Source organism: Xyrauchen texanus, chromosome 34 (genome assembly GCF_025860055.1).
Source record: "Xyrauchen texanus isolate HMW12.3.18 chromosome 34, RBS_HiC_50CHRs, whole genome shotgun sequence".
Taxonomy (NCBI): Eukaryota; Metazoa; Chordata; class Actinopteri; order Cypriniformes; family Catostomidae; genus Xyrauchen; species Xyrauchen texanus.
In genome coordinates, this window is record NC_068309.1 from 35,414,226 (window position 1) to 35,438,167 (window position 23,942).

Here is a 23,942-nt window from a genome sequence, read left to right on the forward strand (position 1 = left end):
TTTAGAACAGGAAACTATAGTCACATCTTAAAATGCTCTTCAGTTCGGCTTCAAAATGGTATCCCCTTCCTTTGCTAACTTCCCTCTGTCTCATGGACTCGAATGTACATCATTGCTTATGTTGCGCAAGTGCCCACTACTGCCAGAAGCCCGGAACCCAGAAGTTAGAAATGGCACTTATTTACAACAGAAGAACGACCGTCACGTGAGAGTTCAGCCATTTCAAACTGCATCAGAGCCTTGGATGGAAGCGCTGATTAGAAGTCATTAACTTGTTTCTTATATAAAACTATCAATTCACTTCAGAAGACATTCATTGATTCATCTCAATATAACTCTTCTAAACTGCATAATTGACCTAACTTCACTTCCATCTTACACTACAGTTATATGGGTTTGGGGTAGGTCAAGTGCAATCTGTGGTGTTATGTCACAATCAGAGGTGTAGTGGTAAAAAAAGAGGTGGGTAAACTATAAATTCTGGTGGACCACGATGTGGTCACCCGGTGAGGTGGGCCACTGCCTACCGGTGTATGTGTATCCTGATGACATCGCTATAGGCTATCATTTGATGGTACTACCAAGGGTATCACTGGTTGTTCCCTCATCATAGGTCAGACAATCACTATTCAATTCATACATTAATCTAAGTTCTTGTTAAAGAGACCCAAGAAGGAATAATATGGTTGAAATCTATAAAGTTTACTAAATGACAAAACAGAGAGAACAAAAATATTTAAGAGAGATAGAGAGGGAGGCTTATATCCAGGGCTTCCAATGCAATGCACTTGTACATAATGATTAGGGATTTGGGATTATTTTCATAGTCAATTAATCTGTTGAATATTTTCTCGATTAATCAATTAGTTGTTTGGTCTATAATATGTCAGAACAATGTGGATCAGTGTTTCCCAAAAGCCCAGGAGGATGACGTCCTCAAATGTCTCGTTTTGTCCACAACTCAAAGATATTCAGTTTACGGTCACAGAGGAGAAGACACTAGAACATATTTACATTTAACAAGCTGGAATCAAAGAATTTTTGCCCGCCACAATATCAACGCTGACCGCCACACATTGATTTTCGATTTATTTTTTACTAAGCCTATTTAAATTCGTATTTGATTGCAGAGAGCCGTAGCGCATTTGCGCAGCACTAGGCTACCTCTCGCTCGTCCCTCTCTCTCTCTCTCTCTCACCCGTACCTCTCGCGCTCTCTCTCTCCGTCATGGAACACCGCTGCATAAATCTGTCCAACACAGCACTGTCAGTTATTACTTATTAGCCAGCATGCAAGGAGCCTAGCTAATAAGGAGAGCTAAGTTATTGTTAGAATACAGCTGGATTTTTGAGGTCAGCACGCTGTATATAGCTGGTAGTAGTCAATATCGATGCACGCGCATGGGAAACACTGCCAGCAGCGCATTATGAAAGACTTCGTCTTAGGTTTAACAACCTATGAAACTAAAACGACATAAGCTTAATTTAAAATGGCTTAGGAACTATCCATTTAGAGGTGGATAAACGCAATTTAGAGGTGGATAAACCCACTTTGGAGGTGGGTAAACGCTATTTCCAAATTTTGGGAGGTGTGTAAACGGCGTTTATGTGCGTTTAGCCTCCACTACATCCCTGGTCACAATCAAGTTGGATTGTGGGATAGGGAGCTGCCTGAAGCGTCCATCTGAGCAGGCTCGCTCCCTCTGTCAAATTCGAGGTGTTGAGGTTTTGTCAACAGAAACTTCCCTCGCCCACATTACGAAGTGGAGCAGACTTACAAAATGGCGGAGGGGGATTCCCCTGACTGGAAGTACTCAGTGGAGTTAGCGTGTGTATGTTTAAAGTGAAGTGGAACGCAGCCATAGATGGCGCTATAGGAAGTGTAATCAAACTTGAAATCATGAGATCAAGGAGCTCTGTCAAGATGTGCACTAAAAAAGTAATATTTTAGTTTGTTGTCCCCCAACACCAACTGGATCACTTTAGAAAACATTGATTAAACCACTGGAGTCTTAAGGATTACTTTTATGCTGACTTTGTCTCCTTTTTGGAGCTTTTGGAGTTCTGGTCACCATTGATTTGCATTGTATGGAACTACAGAGCTGAGATAATCTTCTAAATATCTTCATTTGTGTTCTGCAGAAAACATAAAGTTAATAATCAATAATCAATAATCCATACGACTCGAGTGGTTTAATGATAGCTTTGGGTGAGAAACAAAGCAAAAAATCCAGTCCTTATTCAACAAAAGGTTTCCGCCAGCTCTCCTATGCATGTCCATGAGAAAAGACTGTTCATGCGTCCTTGCGATGCAGTCTAGGTGGAAGTGAAGTGTTTTGGAGATTAAAGCCCAGGGTATACTACTAATTTGACGCTAACATTCAGCGTCTGTGTACTGTCGAACGCAAGCCTTTCAAAGTATACTCTACATATCTGTGTGCGCATGTACAGGCAGTTAGCACATGCGCACTACGACTGATATGAGACACCGGACTTTCTCTTTAGACTCGAGTTAAACAAATGCTGGTATCTCCAGACTTCCTCACACATACACACTTGACTTCTAGCGCTTCTTCTTAACAGCAACAGCTCAAAATGTAGGTGTTGCTACCTTGTGGACCCACTAATTAGTGCAAATAACTCTAGCGCATGCATAGTCTGTGCATTTAAAAAGATGCGTAGTCTTTGCATTTTAAAGATGCGAAGTTCGAAAAAAATCGGGCTGTGCGCGTTCAGTGCTCACGCACTCTGCTGATGATGAGATTTGCATCACGCGTCCTGTCCACTTCTGAGCGAGGGATACTTTGGGCTTAAGGACTTATATTTTAGAATCTATAGATTAAACCATTAAAAGCCGTATAGATTACTTTTAAGCTGCCTTTATGTGATTTTTTTGGAGCTTGAAAGTTTTGGACACCATTAACTTAAATTGTATGGAAAAAAACACCTCATACACTCTTAAAACAAATCGTATTTTGTGTTCCACATAAGAAAGAAAGTCATACAAGTTTGAGACGACATAAGGGTGAGTAAATTATGACAGAATTATCATTTTTGGGTGAACTATTGCTTTAACACAGGGTTAAATGTTTACTCTTAAGACGTTCCCTTATACAAAACTATACATTTTAACCTAAAAAAAAGTTAAAATCCATTTGTCACCTACCCCGAAGCAAAAAAAGTCCAACTGCCAACATGATTAAGAGAACAAATTTGAGAAAGAAATTCAAAATACGAGCAAGCAAGAGATCGAGGGTACAGTAGGTTGTATGTGTCAGATGACCTTAAGTGCCTCTTTCGCTCCAGTAGAAGTCTCTCATCAGGCGCAGCACTGCAGGGGAACACACACAACACAAACCGCTGCCAAGTAAATTAACATTCCCCAGGCTTTCACAAATGTACCATCCCATGCTGCAAGACTATTATTCTGAGGGAACCATTAAACGGGAACAAGCTGGTACGTGCTGTGCAGTGTGTGTAAACCTCACTCCCCTGGCCTCAAGAGGCGCACTAGCGACTGATGCTAACGGCTGTAGCCTTTAGCCTCGTCGTTAGCCGTCCGCCTCCCATGCCGGAGACGCCGGTTTGAATCCTGTTCGGAGCGGGTTGAGCAGGACCAGTGACAGCTGCACTACTGTTAGACATTAGAGTTATTAATCTTTGGGTTGAAAGCAAATCGATTCGATTCACAATTCATAGGTATTCGATTCAAAATGATTTTTTTGCTAATTCAGAACAATTTGATTCACATTGAAATTCTGTTTGATTCAGTTTGATTCAATTAACGATTCGATTCTGTGTTTTTCTCAATGCATTTATAGGATTCTTTAAATATGACCTTAATGTGTTTTAATCAAGAAAAAGAAAAAATAACTACTTCAGATTGTTCGTGCATCAAAAGTAACTTGAAAGAATGTTCAGCACATACAGGCTACTTGGAAAACAACAAAATGTGTAATGTGCTTAAAAATATTTTAGAGCTGAGCATATCTTATATATTTTACTAAACAAATTCTATGATTTTTTTTATATGGTTTTATTAATTTGCATGACATTTCCAGGGCTGGAAAACACAATTTAAAATTCCAGATATTTCCTGGTTTTCCATGACCACGGGAACCCTAAATCAGTAAACATAGGTCTCATTTTTGCTTATTCGGCACATTTTGCGGACGAACCCGCTCTGTTCTCCCGCTGGCCAATCCGCCTATGATTGGCCCCAAAGTGCATCGGCCCACTGGGAAAATGCCCGGTATGCCAGATTGCAAGTCCAGCCCTGGTTATGGATGATAAGCGGGCGCTATCTCACATGTAACAAATTTTATATTTATACATTTTAAAATATTGTAAACTGTTTTGCCGTATCAGGATTAATTTGCTTATTTAGCATTTTAAAATTATTACAATTATCAACTGTAGATCGATGCATATGAATCTGCAGGATAAGTAGAAAACATATTATTACATTTGTAACTAAAAACGACTGTATTGATTTAGTCATTTGCATTTGATTTAGATGGTTAGTGCTCCAAGTCAGCAAGCTTCAATATAGTCTGATTATGAAAAACAGAAGTGTGCCATGATATTTTGGTGTGTACATTCAAATGTGCTGTATTTAAATGTTTTTAAATATAAATTATTTCTCGTATCCAAGCATAATATGTAGAGACAGCAATAAATAAGCCATTCGAATGAGGTAACTACAGTTAATTTAATTATGGCCGTAAAAAGGCTTTTCAGTCGCACTCTACAAGTCATTTGTCTTATTCAGCTCCATTCATTTGTTAAGCTAAAAGCATCATGACAACACTTAGCTAAGTTTAAGACACTGGTTAGTCCCACATCCAACTTTAATTTTCACACTCCTTTTACTACCAATTTTATCTCCAACCATAATAAAAGCAGAACTAAAATGTGTCAAAATCTCCAGTCCTCCAAGAGGTAGGTCCTAACATTAGTTTCATTCAGAATGGCCATGTATCTTAGCATACATCTTGAAAAAGAGAGCATTACAAATAAAATAGACACACTGGACCTGTTATTTGATAAGACGCCTTTAATAAATAGACATTTTGATGGAGATTACATTGGCTGTATCTCAACACACAGTGTGCTACCCAAGTTAGCATTCTCAATTAGCATCTCTAATCTTCTTAGAAATCATTTCCCCCAAAATTTTAGACATTAGCTGTGTCCCAAATGCACTATACTGTACATGCACTAAGCCATGAAGTGTAGTTTCGTCCCATATTGAACACTAAGTATTATTTTACAACACAGATGCATTCACCATTAACAACTGACGGAAGTGACATTTTTAATGCATGTGACTTGTTGCCGTTAGCTTTAGAGTGTTAGCCAAATTAGCCAAATTACGTTCAGCACTTGTACCTCAAACAAAGTACATATTCACACAGCATGGGGTAATGGTACAACATTTGCAAGGTGCTGTCTTCACTGAAGTTTCACTAGTTGCTACATTCTCCATTAGCAACTACTTTGGCTGCTTCAGTGTGGAGCTCTCTAGCATTTTTCTTACTTTTGTTGGTTTGTCATATTTTTTGTCTCGCTTTCCCGATTAGTTTTACCAGGGAAGAACTGCTGAATATTCGACAGATCATACCGGATCATTTTTTGCCGGTGTTTGATTATTCAGACGTTTTATTAGACATCTTAGTTGGAGGCGCAGCTGTGCTCTACAAGTGATCAACACATGAGGGAAGCGAACCGGCGGACTTGTGAAGCTTCGTCAACACGGCTTTAGGACTCCACAAATTACGTGACTTCACTGTTAAGTATTCATCTGGTAAATATCTGCTCCCTCGCCAACAAAACGGAAGAACTACTTCTGCTCACTCAAACAAATAAGGACTTTCCTAACTCTGCTCTGTGTTTCATGGAAACCTGGCTGAATGAAGCCATCTCGGACAGCGCGTTTCATCTGCTGGGCTTCCAGCTGTTCAGAGCGGATCGTGTTGCGGAATCATCTGGGAAAACGAGAGGCGGTGGAACATGCTTTTACATCATTGAAAGTTGCAACAGCTTTGAAGAAGATGTGCTGTCCAAATGTATAAGTGCTCTTCATCAACTGTGAGCCTTTCTACTAGCTGCGGGAGTTTTCCTCATTCATTCTGGTGAGTGTTTACATCCAGCAACAAGCATGTGTGAACACAGCACTGCAACAGCTGGCTGATCACATCACAGACATGGAGCAACAAAACCCAGACTCACTTATTATTATTCTGGGAGATTTTAATAAAGCTAACCTCACCCGTGAACTGCCAAAATACAAACAACACATCACGTGCCCCACCAGAGACAGAAATATACTGGACCACTGCTACACCACTGTAATGGATGCATATTGCGCTGTCCCACGTTCAGCTTTAAGACTCTCTGATCACTGTCTGGTTCATCTTCTTCCAAACTACAAGCAGAAACTAAAATCAGCTAATCCTCTAGTAAGGACCGTAAAGAGCTGGATTAATGAAGCAGAGTGTGTTTGAAGCTGCAGCCACAGACCTGGATGAGCTCACAGATACTGTGACATCATATACTATATCATTCAATAACGATAAGCCATAGTTTACAGGAAAACTCAAACAGCTTTATCATGCCAAAGAGGATGCTTACAGAAGTGGGGATAAAATATTGTACAACCAGTCCAGGAACACATAGACTAAGGAAATCAGAGTGGCTAAAAAAAGCTACTCAAAGCTGAAAAACAAATTCAGCTAATGATCCTGCATCTTTGTGGAAAGGCCTGTAAAGCATCACCAAGTAAGGCATCTCCCCCTCGATCTGTAGAGAGTCAACTAATGGCTGATTAACTGAATGTGTTTTACAGCAGGTTTGAAAAGCCCAGTCTCACACCCCTCCCCTGCTCTGATCTTCACTTCACACACACACACACACACACACACACACACACACACACACACACACACACACACACACACACACACACACACACACACACACACACACACACACGTAGTGTTTCCATGTTTTATGGGGACTTTCCATAGACATAATGGTTTTTATACTGTACAAACTTTATATTCTATCCCCTAAACCTAACCCTACCCCTAACACACACTCACACACACACACACACAAACTCACACTCACACACACAAACTCACACTCACAAACACACACACACACACACACACACACACACACACACACACTCATGTAGTGTTTCCATGTTTTATGGGGACTTTCCATAGACATAATGGTTTTTATACTGTACAAACTTTATATTCTATCCCCTAATCCTAACCCAACCCCTAAACCTAACCCTCACAGAAAATTTTCTGCATTTTTACATTTTCAAAAAACATCATTTAGTATGATTTATAAGCTGTTTTCCTCATGGGGACCGACAAAATGTCCCCACAAGGTCAAAAATTTCGGGTTTTACTATCCTTATGGGGACATTTGGTCCCCACAAAGTGATAAATACACGCTCACACACACACACACACATACACACACACACACACACACACACACACACACCAACACCTCCTGGAACCCCCCTCCTGCTACTCAATCTGCACTTATGATCTGTGAGGAGGATGTGTGCCAGGTCTTTTGGAAACAAAAGCTTCAGGCCCAGAGGGTGTTTCACCTGCCTGTCTGAAAGTCAGCCCATTTTCACATAAATCTTCAACAGATCACCGGAGCAGTGTGAAGTTCCCTGCTGCTTCAAACTCTCCACCATCACCCCCCAAACCCCCCCTCCGCAGGACTTAGTAATTACAGACCTGTTGCTCTCACATCTGTGGTCATGAAGTCAACTGGTTTTGGCCTACCTGAAGGACATCACTGGACCCCGGCTGGACCCCCTTCAGTTTTCTTACTGAGTAAACAGATCTGACCTTATACTTATGCAAATATTCTATTTGTGGACTTCAGTTCAGCCTTCAATACCATTATGCCTGATCTTCTTTCAACCAAACTGACAGAGTTCTCTGTGCCCCAATCTGTCGATGGATCACCAGCTTTCTGACAGATAGGCAGCAGCTAGTGAGACTGGGGAAACTCACATACGGAACCCTCACTATTAGCACTGGTGCTCCTCGGGTATGCATTCTCTCTCCACTGCTCTTCTCCCTGTACACGAATGACGGCACTGCAAAACACCCCACAGTCAAGCTCAGATGGGAGGTTGATCAGCTGGCTGTCTGGTGCATCACAACAACCTTGAGCTGAACACACTCAAAACAGTGGAGATGATAGTGGACTTCAGGAGAAATCCTCCTGCACTCCCCCCTCACTATCCTGAACAGCACTGTGGCAGCTGTGGAGCCATTCAGGTTCCTGGGCTCTACCATCTCTCAGGACCTGAAGTGGGACAACCACATAGACTCCATTGTGAAGAAGGCTCAGCAGAGGTTGTACTTCCTTCACCATCTGAGGAAGTTCAAAGAGCTGCTGACACAGTTCTACTCAGCCGTCATTGAGACTGTCTTGTGTACATCTATAACTGTCTGGTTTGGTTCAGCCACCAAATCAGACAGAAGGAAAGTACAACAGACAGTCAGAACTGCTGAGAGGATTACTGGTGCCCCCCTGCCCACCCTCTAAGACCTGTACATCTCCAGAGTGAGGAAACACGCAGATAGAATCACTCTGGACCCCACACACCCTGCCCACTCCCTCTCTGAGCTGTTGCCCTCTGGCTGGCGCTACAGAGCACTGAGCACCAGGACATCCAGGCACAAGAACAGTTTTTACCCTCAGGCCTCAGGCCTCCCCCATAGTGCAATCATGTAAATACATATTTCATGTACATATGTAAATCCACATATTTAATTCAATAACTGTACATACTCCTACCTTGCACATACATTACCACTTAAACATATACATATGCCATTCTGTTATATGTCCTATTATACTCTTACCTTGTTTTATAGTCTCACTGTAATGTTCTGTGTGCACTTGGTTCTCCTATCACCAAAAAACATTGTGCATCCTTGTGTACATGAGAACACTTGGCAATAAAGCTCAATCTGATTCAGATGATTTACAATTGTTTTATCAGACCAGAAATGCAGAATTTGCAAAAATTATTAGCTTATTAGATCTATTAATAATCAAAAAGATGTAATGACAGTGAACTAACATTCTGCTTAACATCTCCTTTTGTGCTTATAAAAGAAAGAAAGTAAAACAGGTTTGGAAGTCAATGCCTTAAAGAGTGTGTCAAGTCAGCTACTTATGAGGTCCTATTTCAGTTAGGAAGCTGTTCATGCACCTTATACATCTGCCCACATAGACAGTGAGTCAGCTATAGCTTTTGGCTCTAAAGACATCCATTGACAGCTTTTGTTATCTTTGTTCTTATAGCCTAATTTATGAAACACTCTAAACCAATCCATTCTACTTATGTATTCAACATTCAGCAGATGTACAGAACATTAATGACAGTATATACTACTGCTCTTTGACTTCCTTTCAAAATTGATAAACTGCATAATCCCAAAAAGACACTCACCAGAAATTTACCAGGAAAGGGTGTTCAAGGTTCTGCATAATCTGTAGCTCTTTGAAGACATTGCGCACCTCATTGCGCTCCACACACTTGAGTTTGTTCATATACTTCATGGCGTACATCTTTTTAGTGTCCTTCTTCTGAACAATGCATACCTAGAGAATAACAGATAGATATCAGAAACATTAATAGTAAATGACCTTAATCAAAATAAAACAGACTTCTAGGTTAAAAAGTCTGCCATTTCAACAAGGTAAAGGTCTGGCAAGACAAAAATCCAAATGTAACCAAATATTGTAAAAGAGCACAACAATAGGGTCATTTTCTTTTAGTAAAAAATAAAAACCTTTCAAGAGAGACCTATGATGTGCTCAAAAATTGTTAAGTGATGATATACAGAATGGAAGTCCCAAATCAGTGTGATTCAACTTTCAATAGCTGAATTCCAATTGAAAAACTACACTACCCATAATCCTATAGGAAGATCCACCAATCAGAGAACTCGCAGTTACAATGGAAATGGAAATTGCAGTGACTGCCATCCCATGAGGCATTGCAAATGATGTAATTTAATCTTCTTACACTCTCAAACTTATTTTATTTGTATCTGAATATCCCAATACTTTATGGGGTTGTAGTTCATTCCCTCATGAAAGACGTTTGGTGTGTTAAAGGTATATTCCGGTTTTAATACAAGTTATGCTATACAGAATCTGTGGCAAAATGTTCAGATTACCACAAAAATTATTTAGACTTGTCCCTCCTTTTCTTTAATAAAAGCCAAACTTGAGGTTACAGTTAAACACTTACAATGGAAGTGAATGGGGCTCATTTTTGGAGGGTTTAAAGGCAGAATTGTGAAGTTTTATAAAAGCACTTACATTAATTCTTCTTTTAAAATTAATGTATTATTTGACCTGTTAAGTTGTTTAAATCATAATTTTTACGGCACTTTTAGGGTTTGTTTACATTACATAATCATGGCAATGAAGATGTCAAATTGGCTAAAAGGTTAGTAAGTGATTTTATCACACTAAAATCATGTTAACACACATTTTGTTAATGTGTTGTGTGCCATACTTTTGAAATAGTGAGTATTTTAATGTTTACGGATTTACCCCATTATCTTCCATGGTAAGTGCCTCACTGGAACCCAGATTAAAGGCTTCAGGGCTTAAAACTCTTTATTGAAGAATTCTTAGAAATGTCTATAAACAAAAATGTATGGAAAATACTTTTGCAACCAAAAACAGTTGATGATTACTGTACCGCTCTGTAGAAGAGCAAAAGTTTGATTCCTACAATGGAAAATGTCAGCTAGTAAAATAATTTGAATATTTATACTGAATATCGAGCATTACTGGTGTTGTTGGCTTGCCATATTGTGCGGTCGATGTAGTAGTAATTAACCGTCTTGAGGCTGACTGGCGCACTTTATCTGGAGTCGGTTAATTGAAACCCACAAATTAGGTCTTGCGCAACAGTACCAATGTTTCAAGCACAATCAATGAAGCCCACTGATGATTCACTTGGGCTTTAGTTCCATGAGCTTCAATTAAAAGTGTGTGCTTCAAGCTAAACTTACCTTTCCAAAACTGCCTTTTCCAATGGCCCTCAAGATCTGAAAGTGGTCAAAATTGACTGTGAAGAGACAACAAACCAGATGAGCTTTCATGCAGATATTAATCTTTCAAAAGTACATTAGTGAATCAGGCCAGTTAAAAGATGCAACATCTAATACAATGGTAGATTGACTTGCATATTACTCTTTTATATCTAATATTATACATTTGCCATTATACATTATGACATCAGACTAATCCAAACTCACTGTTTGACCTATCAATGCACCGTCTTTCTCTGCTCTCAGAGCCTGTCTATCTGACGCTGCAGTCTAAAGCAGTCTAATGTATGCTGACATCAAAGAACAAGTGATTCAAGTCTGATAATCACTACTTTGTTGGTCAAGGTTGGTTATAAATATTTGTAATCATCAGCTAAACACAGCCTGATCTCGTGAAAATGATGTGACTGCGGCAACATTTTAGCAAAATGACATTACGTGGTTCATTACATGTTTCACTGCAGTTTCAAGGTGAACTGTTCACTGAGGGACGCTAAAAGCGAGCGTAATGCTCTCCAAAAAAGATGATGTTTTTAAGGTTAATGTTCTATGAAGTTTTTCATGAATAAAACCTACCTCCCTAACCCTAAACCTAACCCTCCCTAAGACCTTTAACAGAAACCTAAACGATAGTGTCATAAAAACACAATAGCTGAAGCAATCACATGATACTGTGGTGCTTTTATGAAACCTTGGACTCATGTGCAACCCTCATGTTTCTCTTGTTCCATGGAATCAAAAAAGTTATCGTGTTCACATAAACAATGATGAGCACAAATTGGAGATTGCATTTATACCATCAAATATGTTTTTTACTCCACTGACGGTTAAGTTTAGGGTTGGTGGTTTGGGTTAGGGGGTAGAGTTAATAAAATATGCATTCTTGCTCACGGTATTACATCATTTACAGCTACTCTGTGGACATTTCACCACAACAACACGTTTAGCTTCGACCACTGGGGGCAGTAGTTTAAATTTCAGTTATCACAGACTGATTTCAACAAATGAAACATTGTTCTGAAATTTTTAAATAAATGTATACATTTAAAAATAAATATACAAATTATTTATATACATTTAAATTTAGAGACTTCAATGAGCTGTTAGAATTATCATTGCTATTTAAATTGACTTGCTCTTGATCTTCATCAACACCCGATTGCACCACCTAGTGGTGAAGTCTATTAGCAGAGAGTAAAGATTGTGCATTGGCACTCTACTGCTTTTCCTGCAATGCCAGAATGTACAGGATGTTTGAATTTCCAACTGAATTTTAACCACTGAAATTTTAGAGGCAAATTTCCAAAGCGGAATATAATGGACCGAATATTACCTGTTGAATAAGATATTCATATATTTTATTTGGAATTTAATATTTATTGTTGAATTTGTGCTAAATGTTTTCTATTGAAATATTAATATCTTAAATATACAACCATTAGAAATTGCATCCCCAAACAATGCAAGCACTGTTATTGCAATGTGTTTATTTTTCAGTGGATTACTTTTATGCTGCCAAAATGTAACTTTTGGACCATCAAAGTGGTGGCACCCATGTACTTCAATTATAAGGACCTGACAGAGAGCTATCTTCTTCTAAAAATCTTAATTTGTGTTCTGCTGAAGAAAGACAGACACACACATTTGGGATGGCATCAGGGTAAGTGAATAATGAGAGAATTTTCCTTTTTGGGTGAACTATTCCTTGAATATCCACTAAAAGATCATGAGTCACCAGAATACCAATAAATTTGGCTTATTGTGGCTTAAGTCAACTGAAAACCTCATGAAACTTCATCAAAGCAAACACTAATCATCCTGATGGTAACTACAAACAAAAACAAAATTTTACAGGAAGACATCATTAAAAACTATTTAAAAAAAACTTAAAACCATCTATTTACACTAAACAATTAGTTACATTTCCTCACATGTCTCCATGCATTAACCAAACACACATAAATACATTCAAGTGCAAGGTAGTTATTTCCTCCATGCAAATTGCTTCTCCTAATGGCATGCTCAGTAGCAGATGCAACAAATTAAGTTCATTATAAGTTCATTATAAAAGTTCAACATAAAAATTCCACTTATCAATTTTTTTAATTAATGTAAATTTCTACATTAGTTCAATCAACTTTTAAAATTGAGTTTGTCTGACAAAATTGAAGTTATTTTTATTTTTTACATAGAACATTTTAAATTGGAAGTTGCATACAGAATGGCTCGTGAGCTTTTTTCTGTTCCCCTCACATCTCAAAGATAAACTGCTTTGGAAAAAAATAACCTTATGAATATGATACACCCATCTGCCACAACATTAAAACCACCTGCCTAATATTGTGTAGGTCCCCCTCGTGCCACCAAAACAGCTCCAACCCGCATCTCAGAATAGCATTCTGAGATTCTATTCTTCTCATCACAATTGTACAGAGCAGTTATCTGAGTTACTGTAGACTTTGTCAGTTCAAACCAGTCTAGCATTCTCTGTTGACCTCTCTTAATGGGAAATAAAAGGGCCAATCCTCAGAGTGTGAGAAAGAGACAGCCCAGCAGACTATTTAATTTATATGAAGCTATATCATTGCACATTGAAGCAAACTTATTATTTTGTCAATAAAAGTGACATTCCTGAGTTGAAATTGCCGTCTCCCACTTCCTCATTCCTCCACTCTTGTTACACTGGTGCCGAAAGCTGGGAAAACGAGGAAGAGGATACACTGCCATGGAGTCGTCGCTGCTAGAGAGTGTCTTCAAGTCCATGGCCAGCATCCACTCGACCTATGCACGGAGCAGTAGCAGCATTTCAAGGTGCTCCTTCGGACCCAGGAGGATGACCAGTGGGTGCTGCGGAGCCTTGTACCCAAGGAGGGAGTGGCCGCTGCCCTTTCCCCGGCAGCAGTGAGCCCTCACGTGTTGCTCACAAAGATGGGCCCTCAAGATGATCCGGAGGCCTACCTCAAGCTCTTTGAGCACACGGCCAAAGCCCTGAGAGCAATGGGCGGTACATCTTCTACTGCTGCTGACCGGGGAAGCCCGAACTGCGGCACAACAACTTCCGGTCACCGACCTCCTGAAATATGAGTTGTTCAAGAATTCCATCCTGTAATGGGTAGGCCACAGCCCAGAAGAACACCACCAGCGATTCCGCTCCTTGGCACTGAGTGAGGTAGACCGCACGTTTGCCTATGCTAAGCAGTTTAGTGACGCCTGCCGGCGGTGGGTGCTGGCTAGGGAGAACAGCGACGGCAACAATGTGATCAACTTGGTGGTGGAGCAGATTGTCTCCCGACTACTGAGTCAAGTGCCACCGGCTTGCCGAAGACCATCTGGCGGTTTGGGGGCCAGCACCCTGCACCCCACACCCTTCCCCTCCTGTTGTCTCATACCTAGCTCTCTCTCCCAACCCCCCCCGCCCTGTTCCATTCCACAACAAATGGGGGACAATTCCCCCAAAACCAGCTCCCCGGTCTTGGGGGTTCCCTGTACCACCAAACCCCATTTCTCCCCTCTTTTCATCCCAGGTAAGGGAACCCGCTGCCACAGGTGTGGTTGGGAGGCTTGGGCCAGTCTGCTGGAGTTGTAGGGAGATGGGTCATGTCCGAGATCTGTGCCCGGTATTGGAGGTGGGGGCCTTGATCCCGGTCCCTGACACTCCACTGACCACCCCCGATCGTGCAGGGATGTACCAGATTCCGGTGAGTGTCAAGGGGGGTACATACCAAGCCTTGGTGGATTCCTTGGTTGTAATCAAACCGCCATTCATCAATGCTTGGTTCAAAACGGGGTGAGCTGTGTGCACGGTGATATTCAGGATTATTCCATAGTGACAGTCAGGATAATGTACCTGGGAAATAAGCCTAATGTCGAGGCGGTGGTTAGTTTCGTCTCACCCATCTACTAATTTTGGGAACAAATTGGTTGTCTTTTCTATTATTATTGAAGGGGTTGAGTCTGATGTGTCTTGTAAGAAGGTGGGTCCTGTGAGATGGGCAAAGCGCTGGCTGGGGAGGCATTTGACCTAGTGATAGTGATTGATGGTCAACGTCTTCAGCCGGGCATCACCCTCGCATATCCATGTTTATAAATGATTGGTTGTATATAGTGACACAGGATGCTCTGACAAACGAAAATACAACCCAGTTGTTGTTACCAAAGAGCTCGTAATAATCCGATGGCAGATCACTTGGGACAGGAAAAACACTAAGACATATCAAGACCCGTTTCTATTGTCCAGGCATTCACATGGATGTTTGACGTATGTTTGCCAGCCGCTCCAAAAGCATCATTGTACCCCCTCCCCGTGAGCTGTATGAATTATTGGGTATTAAATCGATTTGGATAAGCTTGGTTGAACAGTTTAATAAGCCATTAAAGAATATGATTCTGAAGTTTGTGCATGAAGATGCTCGGAACTGGGATAAGTGGCTTGAACCCCTGTCATTTGCAGTGCGAGAGGTCCTGCAATCCTCCACAAGGTTTACCCCATTTGAATTGTTACATGGGCGTAAGCCCAGTGGTGTGTTAGACATCATGACGGAAACTTTGGAGGAGGCACCTTCACAGAGAAATATTTAAATACAATACGTTCTTGAGCTGAGAGCAAAACTCCACACATAGAATTTGCTAAAGGCACAGAAATGTCAGTAACGGCTGTATAATAGGGAAACTCGGTGACAGGAGTTTGCATGGGGATATTTCCCATATCAAGCTTGAAATTACTTGCAAAGTGGCAAGGGCCCTTTGAGGTCACACAGCGAGTTGGGGAAGTTGATAATGAGGAAGTGCATAAGGATAGGGGTGGGCATGTTATATTTATCACCTACCAGAGAGGGAGGAGCGCAGACCGGAGGTGAATCTAAAAGCCAATCAGTTCACCCGGTCCCTTGTGGAGACCACCTCTCAGCGTCATAACATACAGAGGTTGCAAAAAGTTTTTACGGATGCCACTTCCCAAACCGTTTGGTTTACACCAATTTGTGACCCTTCCCTTCAGTTTGTTTGGGGCACAGACTACGTTTCAGCGTCTTATGGACAGGGTCCTCAGACTGCACACTGCATATGCCGTAGCCTATTTGGATGGCATCATTATTTACAGTAATGACTGATATCAGATCATGCAGAATCTGGGGGCCGTTCTGAGGTCGCTGCAAGGAGCGGGGCTCATGGCACACCAAAGAAGTGTGCAATTGGGCGGGTGGATGTACTGTATCTGGGGTTCCACTTGGGTCACGTGCGGGCCCTAAATTGATAAAACCTTGGTGATTGTGACCTACCCGAGACCCAAGACAAAAAAGAAGGTGAGACAGTTCCTGGGGCTGGCTGGCTGGCTATTATTGAAGGTTTGTGCCTAATTATTTGGACATCACCAGTCAATTGACTGATCTCACTAGAAAGAGAGCCCATTGGTATCTGGCACTCCAGCTGTTTAAATTCGAGGTGGTCCACAGGCCTGAGTTGGCCGGTGGGGGTATGTGGAGGTGAGGGCATGATCGAGTATTTGTCTGGAAAGAGATTAAGCATTAAGGGTTTTTGTTTCTGTGTTCACAGTGAGAGATGGGGAAATAAAAGGGCCAGTCCTGAGAGAGAGAGAGCGAGAGAGAGAGAGAGAGAGAGAGAGAGAGAGAGAGAGAGAGAGCTCAGTTGACAAGCTGTTTGGCCGATGCCGTTATATGATGCTATATCATTGCGCATTGTAGCGAACATATTATTTTGATAATAAAAGTGACATTCCTGAGTTAGAATCGCTGTCTCCCGCTGCCTCATTCCTTGGAACTTGTTACAGGTGTATATATATATATATGCACACACACACATAACTTTAAAACACAGATTACAGGCAGTTTCTTGAATTTGGGTAAATGATGTAGGTCAGCCACTTGAGAATGCTGACATCCTTTTTCCAGGGGTCATGTGCATGTCCTAAATAGTAAATGCCCCATTTCTAAGTGAACAACAATGAGCACAACAGGGCTTGAATAAACCAAAATATTGTCTAAAGCTGTCAAACTTTGAACTAAAATTTACAATGAATAAAATGGCTCTCCATCTTTCAAAACCTTCAAAACCCAAACTTGCACTGATGTAATAATAACATTTTACTCTTCATCAATCATGAATAATATGAACTACATTAACAATATCTCAACTCATGCAGCTTGGTGAGGAGTGATGTGCTGTGCTGATTTTCATCTAGTGGATGATTAAGGTAATAATATACTTAAATCAAAGGAAGAATGGGTGTGATATCATTTCGAACAAAATCTGGCCAAAAAGAACGTGTTTTTGAGGATATTCGAAACAGCTTGCCATTGCTAACTTTTAAAAATGTGTGTTGACTGTTAAACACCTTTTTACTGCCATTGGTCAATATAATGAGTGGGTGTGACCTGGTGCTCCTCCACCTTTGATCTTTTTCTGGTTGATTTGTTCTCTCAGTCAAGATCAGTCAACATAAACACACTGAATGCAGTTACCAAGCTGCTGAAAATTTACCTATATCTGACCAATCATTTGTTTAGAGACATTTTTCAAGACCATATATAATTTTTTAGATTAAGTCTACAGTATAAAAGTTTATAAAAAAATATTATTACATGGGTCTCTGGAATACTTGATTCTGATTTGTCAATGGTGCCATCTACTGTTCTGAAATTTCTGAATAACAACTGCACATCCGGGTATATCAGACCAGTCATCCGGGTATTGCGAGTCATCTTTCCAACTTCTCTACAATCTATGTGATCTATACAAGTAAGATAATGAAATAATTTCAACTCAAATCAATGTTTTATGACCATTTATTTATTTATTTGGAAAGTAGTCTTGTAATAAGATGGAGCAGTCAGATGGTCATTATGTACAAAATAAACACAAACAGAAACCAGAAGTGGAATTTAGCTGTTTAGCTATTATTTCTTCTCACATAATTACATAATTTAAACACAAATCAATATTTCATCTATTTGGTTAGTAGCCATGTAATAAGTGGGATAATGTACAGTCACCCAGTTGTTATCGCAAAATAAACCCCTCCGGGGTGATACAAGACCCTTCCACGATAACAACCGGCTGACTGTACATTATCCTTTAAATAAAAGATGATAACCAGTGCTTATTATGGCCACCAGTTTGGGGTAGTAACGGATTACATGTAATTGGGGCTACATAATCAGAAAATCAGATTTTTTATATATATTTTTTATTAATTCTAAATTAAAACACTGATACACTTCAAATCTTTTTCTTGTAATAAAGAATGGAATATATATTCTCCCTCTTTGTATTTTTATGTCAGAAAGCAACAAGATGGTACAATGGTACTTTTCAAGTTGAAGGCATGTGACATCAAATAAACAAGAGTTAAATCCGAAATTAATCAGATTAGATTACCTAAAACATGTACACATGCACACAATACATTACAGATTACAAATTTAGTTGTGTAATTTGTAAACCGTACCAGATTTAGAAGTAATCTACCCAGCACTGATGTCCATCTATAGCTTGTTAGCGTTAGTATTAGCATTAGCATTAGTGCCACAAATGCAAATGTGAAAATGACAAATTACACATTATCTACTGCATATATATTCAAAATCCTTGTCGAGTGGTTAAAACAGCTTCTTTTACTGATCTCATGTGAATTCTCTTCATAGAATGTATTACATGTTGTCTTACGACAGGACAGTGTACATCTCATCTTTAAATGGTCCTCTAAACGTCGGCATGAGTGAGTCATAAGGTTCACAAACAGTATACTCTTGCTCAGCTGTTTCATCCTTTTTTATACCTCTGAGCAAAGAACAAACTATCACCATGAGGGTATCTAAACCGTAAAACTGGTGAACAAATAGACTTGCATTGAAGGAGAAACCCAAACCATATCAAGAGACCAGAATACAACAGATACATGGGGATGGACTTTTTCACTTGACCCAGTAAGCAACACCCAAGCAACCATCCAAAATGCCCTAGAACCACTAGCATGTATGATTTCTTAGCAATGCCTTAGAAATCATACACAACATCCTAGCAACCACATAGCAACACCCTATCAACATCATACCAGTCTTGGGCATGGACTTTTTCAATTGGCCCTGAAAACATTCCCTTAGCAACCATCCAGAACACCCTAGCAAACACACAGCAATGCCTTAGCAACCATACCCTAGCAAACACCTAGTAATGCCTTCTCAATCATACACAACACCCTAGCAACCACATAGCAATGGTCTAGCAACAACCTACCAGCCTTGCGGATGGACTTTTTAATTTGGCCCAGTAAGCAACCACCTAGCAACCATACACAACACCCTAGCAAACACATAGCAATGCCCTGGCAACACCCAACCATATTATCTTTGAGTTCACCAAGTAAAATAGGCCAATCTTCAATTGCTGTAACTCTACTTACTGTCCTATAGGGCTATCTCTTTCTTCTTCACACACACACATGCACACACACACACAAACATGCACACACATAGGTGTATTGGAATCTGGGTTGTAAATTTTTAGACTTGTCTACACAGACTTTTATAAGTATTTTATATGTATAAGATTTATAAGTATCTCAATAAAAGCCTTTCTACAGTCATCAGCTTCAGACTGTGAGATTTATGGTCTTTGCTTTGGATGATTAGCTTTTTAAAGTGAGCAAATGCATATTAGTGAAATTTAAATACAGACAATTATGTGAGGTTAACCCTTTAAGCGCTGAAGGTGTTTTTAAAGATTTCCTGTTTCAGTGGTATACCAAAAATTAAAGGCTTACAATTCTTATTATTTACTATATATTCTTATTAAATAACGGTTTAAATGTCGATCTGTTCCTCAGACAAAGCTATTGTCTTCAGAAGACTTGGAATATAGTGCACAAGTCATTTAGACTACTTTTATGGCGCTTTTATGGTGTTATTTTGTTCTTTTTGGAGCTTGATGTCAATAGCAGCATTCTGTGGTGAAATATTTCAGTATAATGATCACTAAACTAACTTACTACCAATTTCCAATTTATCTCTCCTAGTCTCATGTCTCTCGTATCACTTTGCGTAAAATCATTTCGACACAAATCAATATTTCATGTCCTTGTATTTATTTATTTTTGAGTAGCCGTGTAATAAGAGGATTAATGAGCCCTCACTCTTCACGTCGGGTTCCTGATCACCTTGTGGGGGTTTATTTTGCGATAATGATTGGCTGATTGTACATTATCTTTTCCTCAACCTCTTATCTCAACCTTATCTCAACAACGTGTTTTGTTATAGAGTAAGACTCACCCTCTGCTGTGTCCTCACTGACCGATGTCCTGCTGGACTGTCCAAGTCCCATGTCTTCTTCAGATTTCTCCAGATTAAAATGGAAACATCTCTGTGTTGGTTGATGAGGATATAAACCTCTTTAACAGAATGACCTGTGACAGTACACATGAGAGGGCTGAGTTCAGTGATAATGTGAGATAATATCTGGTCACACTTTTATCATGTTATATTGTATGAGAGCGCGGGCTAGTTGTGTCACCTGGAAAGGTTTCACAAGGACAATACTGCACCTCAGTAAAGATTTTGAGTCACAAGTTCAAATACACAAGCGTGTGTGTATATATATATATATATATATATATATATATATATATATATATATATATATATATATATATATATTGACAAGGCTTTAAAGTATGTGTATATACAGAAATTTAGTTCTAAAAATAAACTCACCTTGAGAAATATCCACTGGAGTTAAACATATAATAACTAGCCCAAGTCTCCCCTGTATCATTACTGTCAAAAAAATATTTTGTGGTGAAGTACTTTCTACACTGAATAAGTTAGTTTAAGCCATCCATCCATCCATCCATCCATCTTCAACCGCTTATCCGAAGTCGGGTCGCGGGGGCAGCTGCTCCAGCAGGGGGCCCCAAACTTCCCTATCCCGAGCCACATTAACCAGCTCTGACTGGGTGACCCCGAGGTGTTCCCAGGCCAGTGTGGAGATGTAATCTCTCCACCTAATCCTGGGTCTTCCCCGAGGCCTCCTCCCAGCTGGACGTGCCTGAAACACCTCCCTAGGGAGGCGGCCAGGGGCATCCTTACCAGATGCCCAAACCACCTCAACTGACTCCTTTCAACGCAAAGGAGCAGCGGCTCTACTCCGAGCTCCTCACGGATGACTGAGCTCCTCACCCTATCTCTAAGGGAGAAGCCCGCCACCCTTCTGAGGAAGCCCATTTCGGCCGCTTGTACTCGCGACCTAGTTCTTTCGGTCATGACCCAACCTTCATGACCATAGGTGAGGGTAGGAACAAAAATTGACCGGTAGACCGAGAGCTTTGCCTTTCGGCTCAGCTCTCTTTTCGTGACAACGGTGCGATAGAGCGAGTGCAATACCGCCCCTGCTGCCCCGATTCTCCGGCCAACCTCCCGCTCCATTGACCCCTCACTCGTGAACAAGACCCCGAGGTACTTGAACTCCTTCACTTGGGGCAAAACCTCATTCCCTACCTGGAGTACGCACTCCATCGGTTTCCTGTTCATCGGTTAAGTTAGTTTAAGCGTGAACATAAAAATATTAAGTAAATACAAAAAAAAAGAAATTTAATTTGACCTTATACAAGTATATATTATTTATTTTTATTTGTTATTTTTACAATGTGCCATTGTGTATCATTCCTAAAGTTGAAAGCCGTGTCATATTTATTCCCTAATATAAATACATTTCATTGTTAAATAAATTAAGTACATTTTACTCAACTTTTTGAAGCTGTTGCTCCCATCATGTACCTAGTTTGAATAACTAATGAGCTTGCAAAGGTTTCACTGTTTGCATGTTTATTTACACATTTTTTATTGTTGATTAAGTTAGTTTAAGTGTGAACTTAATAATATTAATTAAATACTACATTTGTTTTTAATTCAAACTTGTAAATATCAATGTTTTAGCTTATATAAGTAAATATTATTTATTATTTATTTTTACAATATGTCATTGTGTATCAATGCTAAAGTAGAAAGATCTGTCATATATATTCCCTAATTTGAATAAAATTAATTGTTAAATAAAATAAGTATATTTTACTTAACTTTTCGAAGCTGTTGTTCCCAGCATGCACCGGGTTTGAATAATTAATGAGCTTGCTTGGTTTCACTGTTTTATTGTTGATTTTGTTATTCATGTTTTGTGAAGTCTGAAGTTAATTTTCTACTTAAAATTACCAGTTTGTGATCAAAAAAAATATATCTGTTAATTGTTATCATAATCATACATTAAGGGGCATTTTGTAACATGTTAATAATGAAAGTTATAAACGAGGACTGTTTAAGTAAAATGTAGGCTACCTTTACATTTTTACTCAGCTTATTTAAATACCACGTACATCAGATTTGTAAGTAAAAGCTACTGAAAAGTTTAAGTATAACTGATTCTGTCACTTCAATATAGGCACTAATGTCCTGAAATGAGGTATATTTTATATATTAGAAAAAATGCGTGCAAAAACTTGAGAAATAAAAATTAAGTACATTTTACTTGTCGTTTTTTTTATTTTATTTTTTTTTTTTTTACAATATTTAATATTGTAATAATTTACAAAGGTATTTACAATACCAGTAACACTAAAATGTGAATGAATGATTCATTGGGCTACATATTACATAGTTACTAAGTAGGCTACAGTTACTTAATAAACACTTATCACTGAAGTGTGACCAAAATGCTAAATCACTTACTGCACATTATGATTTTTGTTTTAAGACTGAAATAAAAGGTACAATCACAAATAGACCTGTAGATGAACTCCAGACTAGTGGAATATGGCATTAAATCATAAGAACGCAATAGAAAGCATTCACCAACCGTTTTGCATGCCAAGATGAATCAAATATAATTAGCAAATGATCGAAAGAACGATCGCATTTACCGTCAGTAATGCACAACAACAGAGCTGACTGCAGTGTAAAGGTGAGTGTTAGGACACATGAATCGAGAGTATCCCGCACAACTTCTTTCAGTAAGGTGCACCGCAATGCTGTCAGCAAAACCATGCAGAGCCGGAGTCAGTGACACACTCACTTGCATATATGCTGCTCACCTCCGATATACATATAAACACACTGCCAGAACCGTCTCGAAAGTGTCCCGCATCGCATCTGCCTGTCCGTCTGATCTGAGAGCGGTGACGGTGAGCTTTCGTCCTCAACTGTTGAGCACAATGATGACCATGCGTCTATGTGCTACTCTGATCTGGTGGTGATGGTGGGTGAAAGCGTCCCACTAGTGCACTGGTGGGGAGGTTGAAGTGATGTGGTTAAAGTCATCTGTATTCAGTGTTAGTCTGCTGCTGGTCTCTTCGAGAACTTTGTGATTGGCTTCTTCATCGACGCAGTGTCTGTACAAACGAATCGTTTATCAAACAGACACTCGTAGGTTTGTTTATTGATGTGGCGCTCGTCTGGAACTATTACATTAATTTAATAATAATTTATAACTAAAAAATAAAAAAACATAAAAAATGACCTTCATGCAGACAATGACTTGACACTTCTTAATTTCTGAATTAAAATGGAAATGTATTTATTTGTGGCATGTCCTAACATGCAGGGTGTGCAGTATTAACTAAGAAATGTTTCATTAACTGGTTTTGCTTCAGGACCTTGATTATACATTGGAAGTATGGTGACCCAACAACACAGTTTTAAAATGGTTAAAGTATCGTACTAAAGAAAACAAGAATGTCTTTGAAATTAAACACTAAAATGTATTACTGTTACCATGAACTGCAGAGACCAAGACAAACGTAAAAATGATTAACAAG

The 23,942-nt window shown here is 39.6% G+C and overlaps 1 protein-coding gene across 3 annotated transcripts in view; it reads right to left on the reverse strand.

Moving 5' to 3' along the window:
• The window catches only part of stk32a (serine/threonine kinase 32A), a 93,789-nt gene extending 70,368 nt beyond the window's left edge, over nucleotides 1-23,421 (reverse strand). Inside the window, exons 1-4 of one of the 3 annotated variants that reach the window (XM_052104341.1) lie at nucleotides 23,220-23,421; nucleotides 20,410-20,543; nucleotides 11,090-11,145; nucleotides 9,508-9,659 (exon numbers count right to left, since the gene is read on the reverse strand). In XM_052104341.1, the coding sequence (XP_051960301.1) occupies nucleotides 9,508-9,659; nucleotides 11,090-11,145; nucleotides 20,410-20,461 (260 nt within the window). In that variant the 5' untranslated portion in view covers nucleotides 20,462-20,543; nucleotides 23,220-23,421. Of the gene's footprint in view, nucleotides 1-9,507; nucleotides 9,660-11,089; nucleotides 11,146-20,409; nucleotides 20,544-23,048; nucleotides 23,126-23,200 lie in introns of those variants that run through there. The other 2 variants (XM_052104338.1, XM_052104339.1) reach the window with 2 other exon arrangements.
• Between the last annotated feature and the right edge of the window lie 521 nt (nucleotides 23,422-23,942).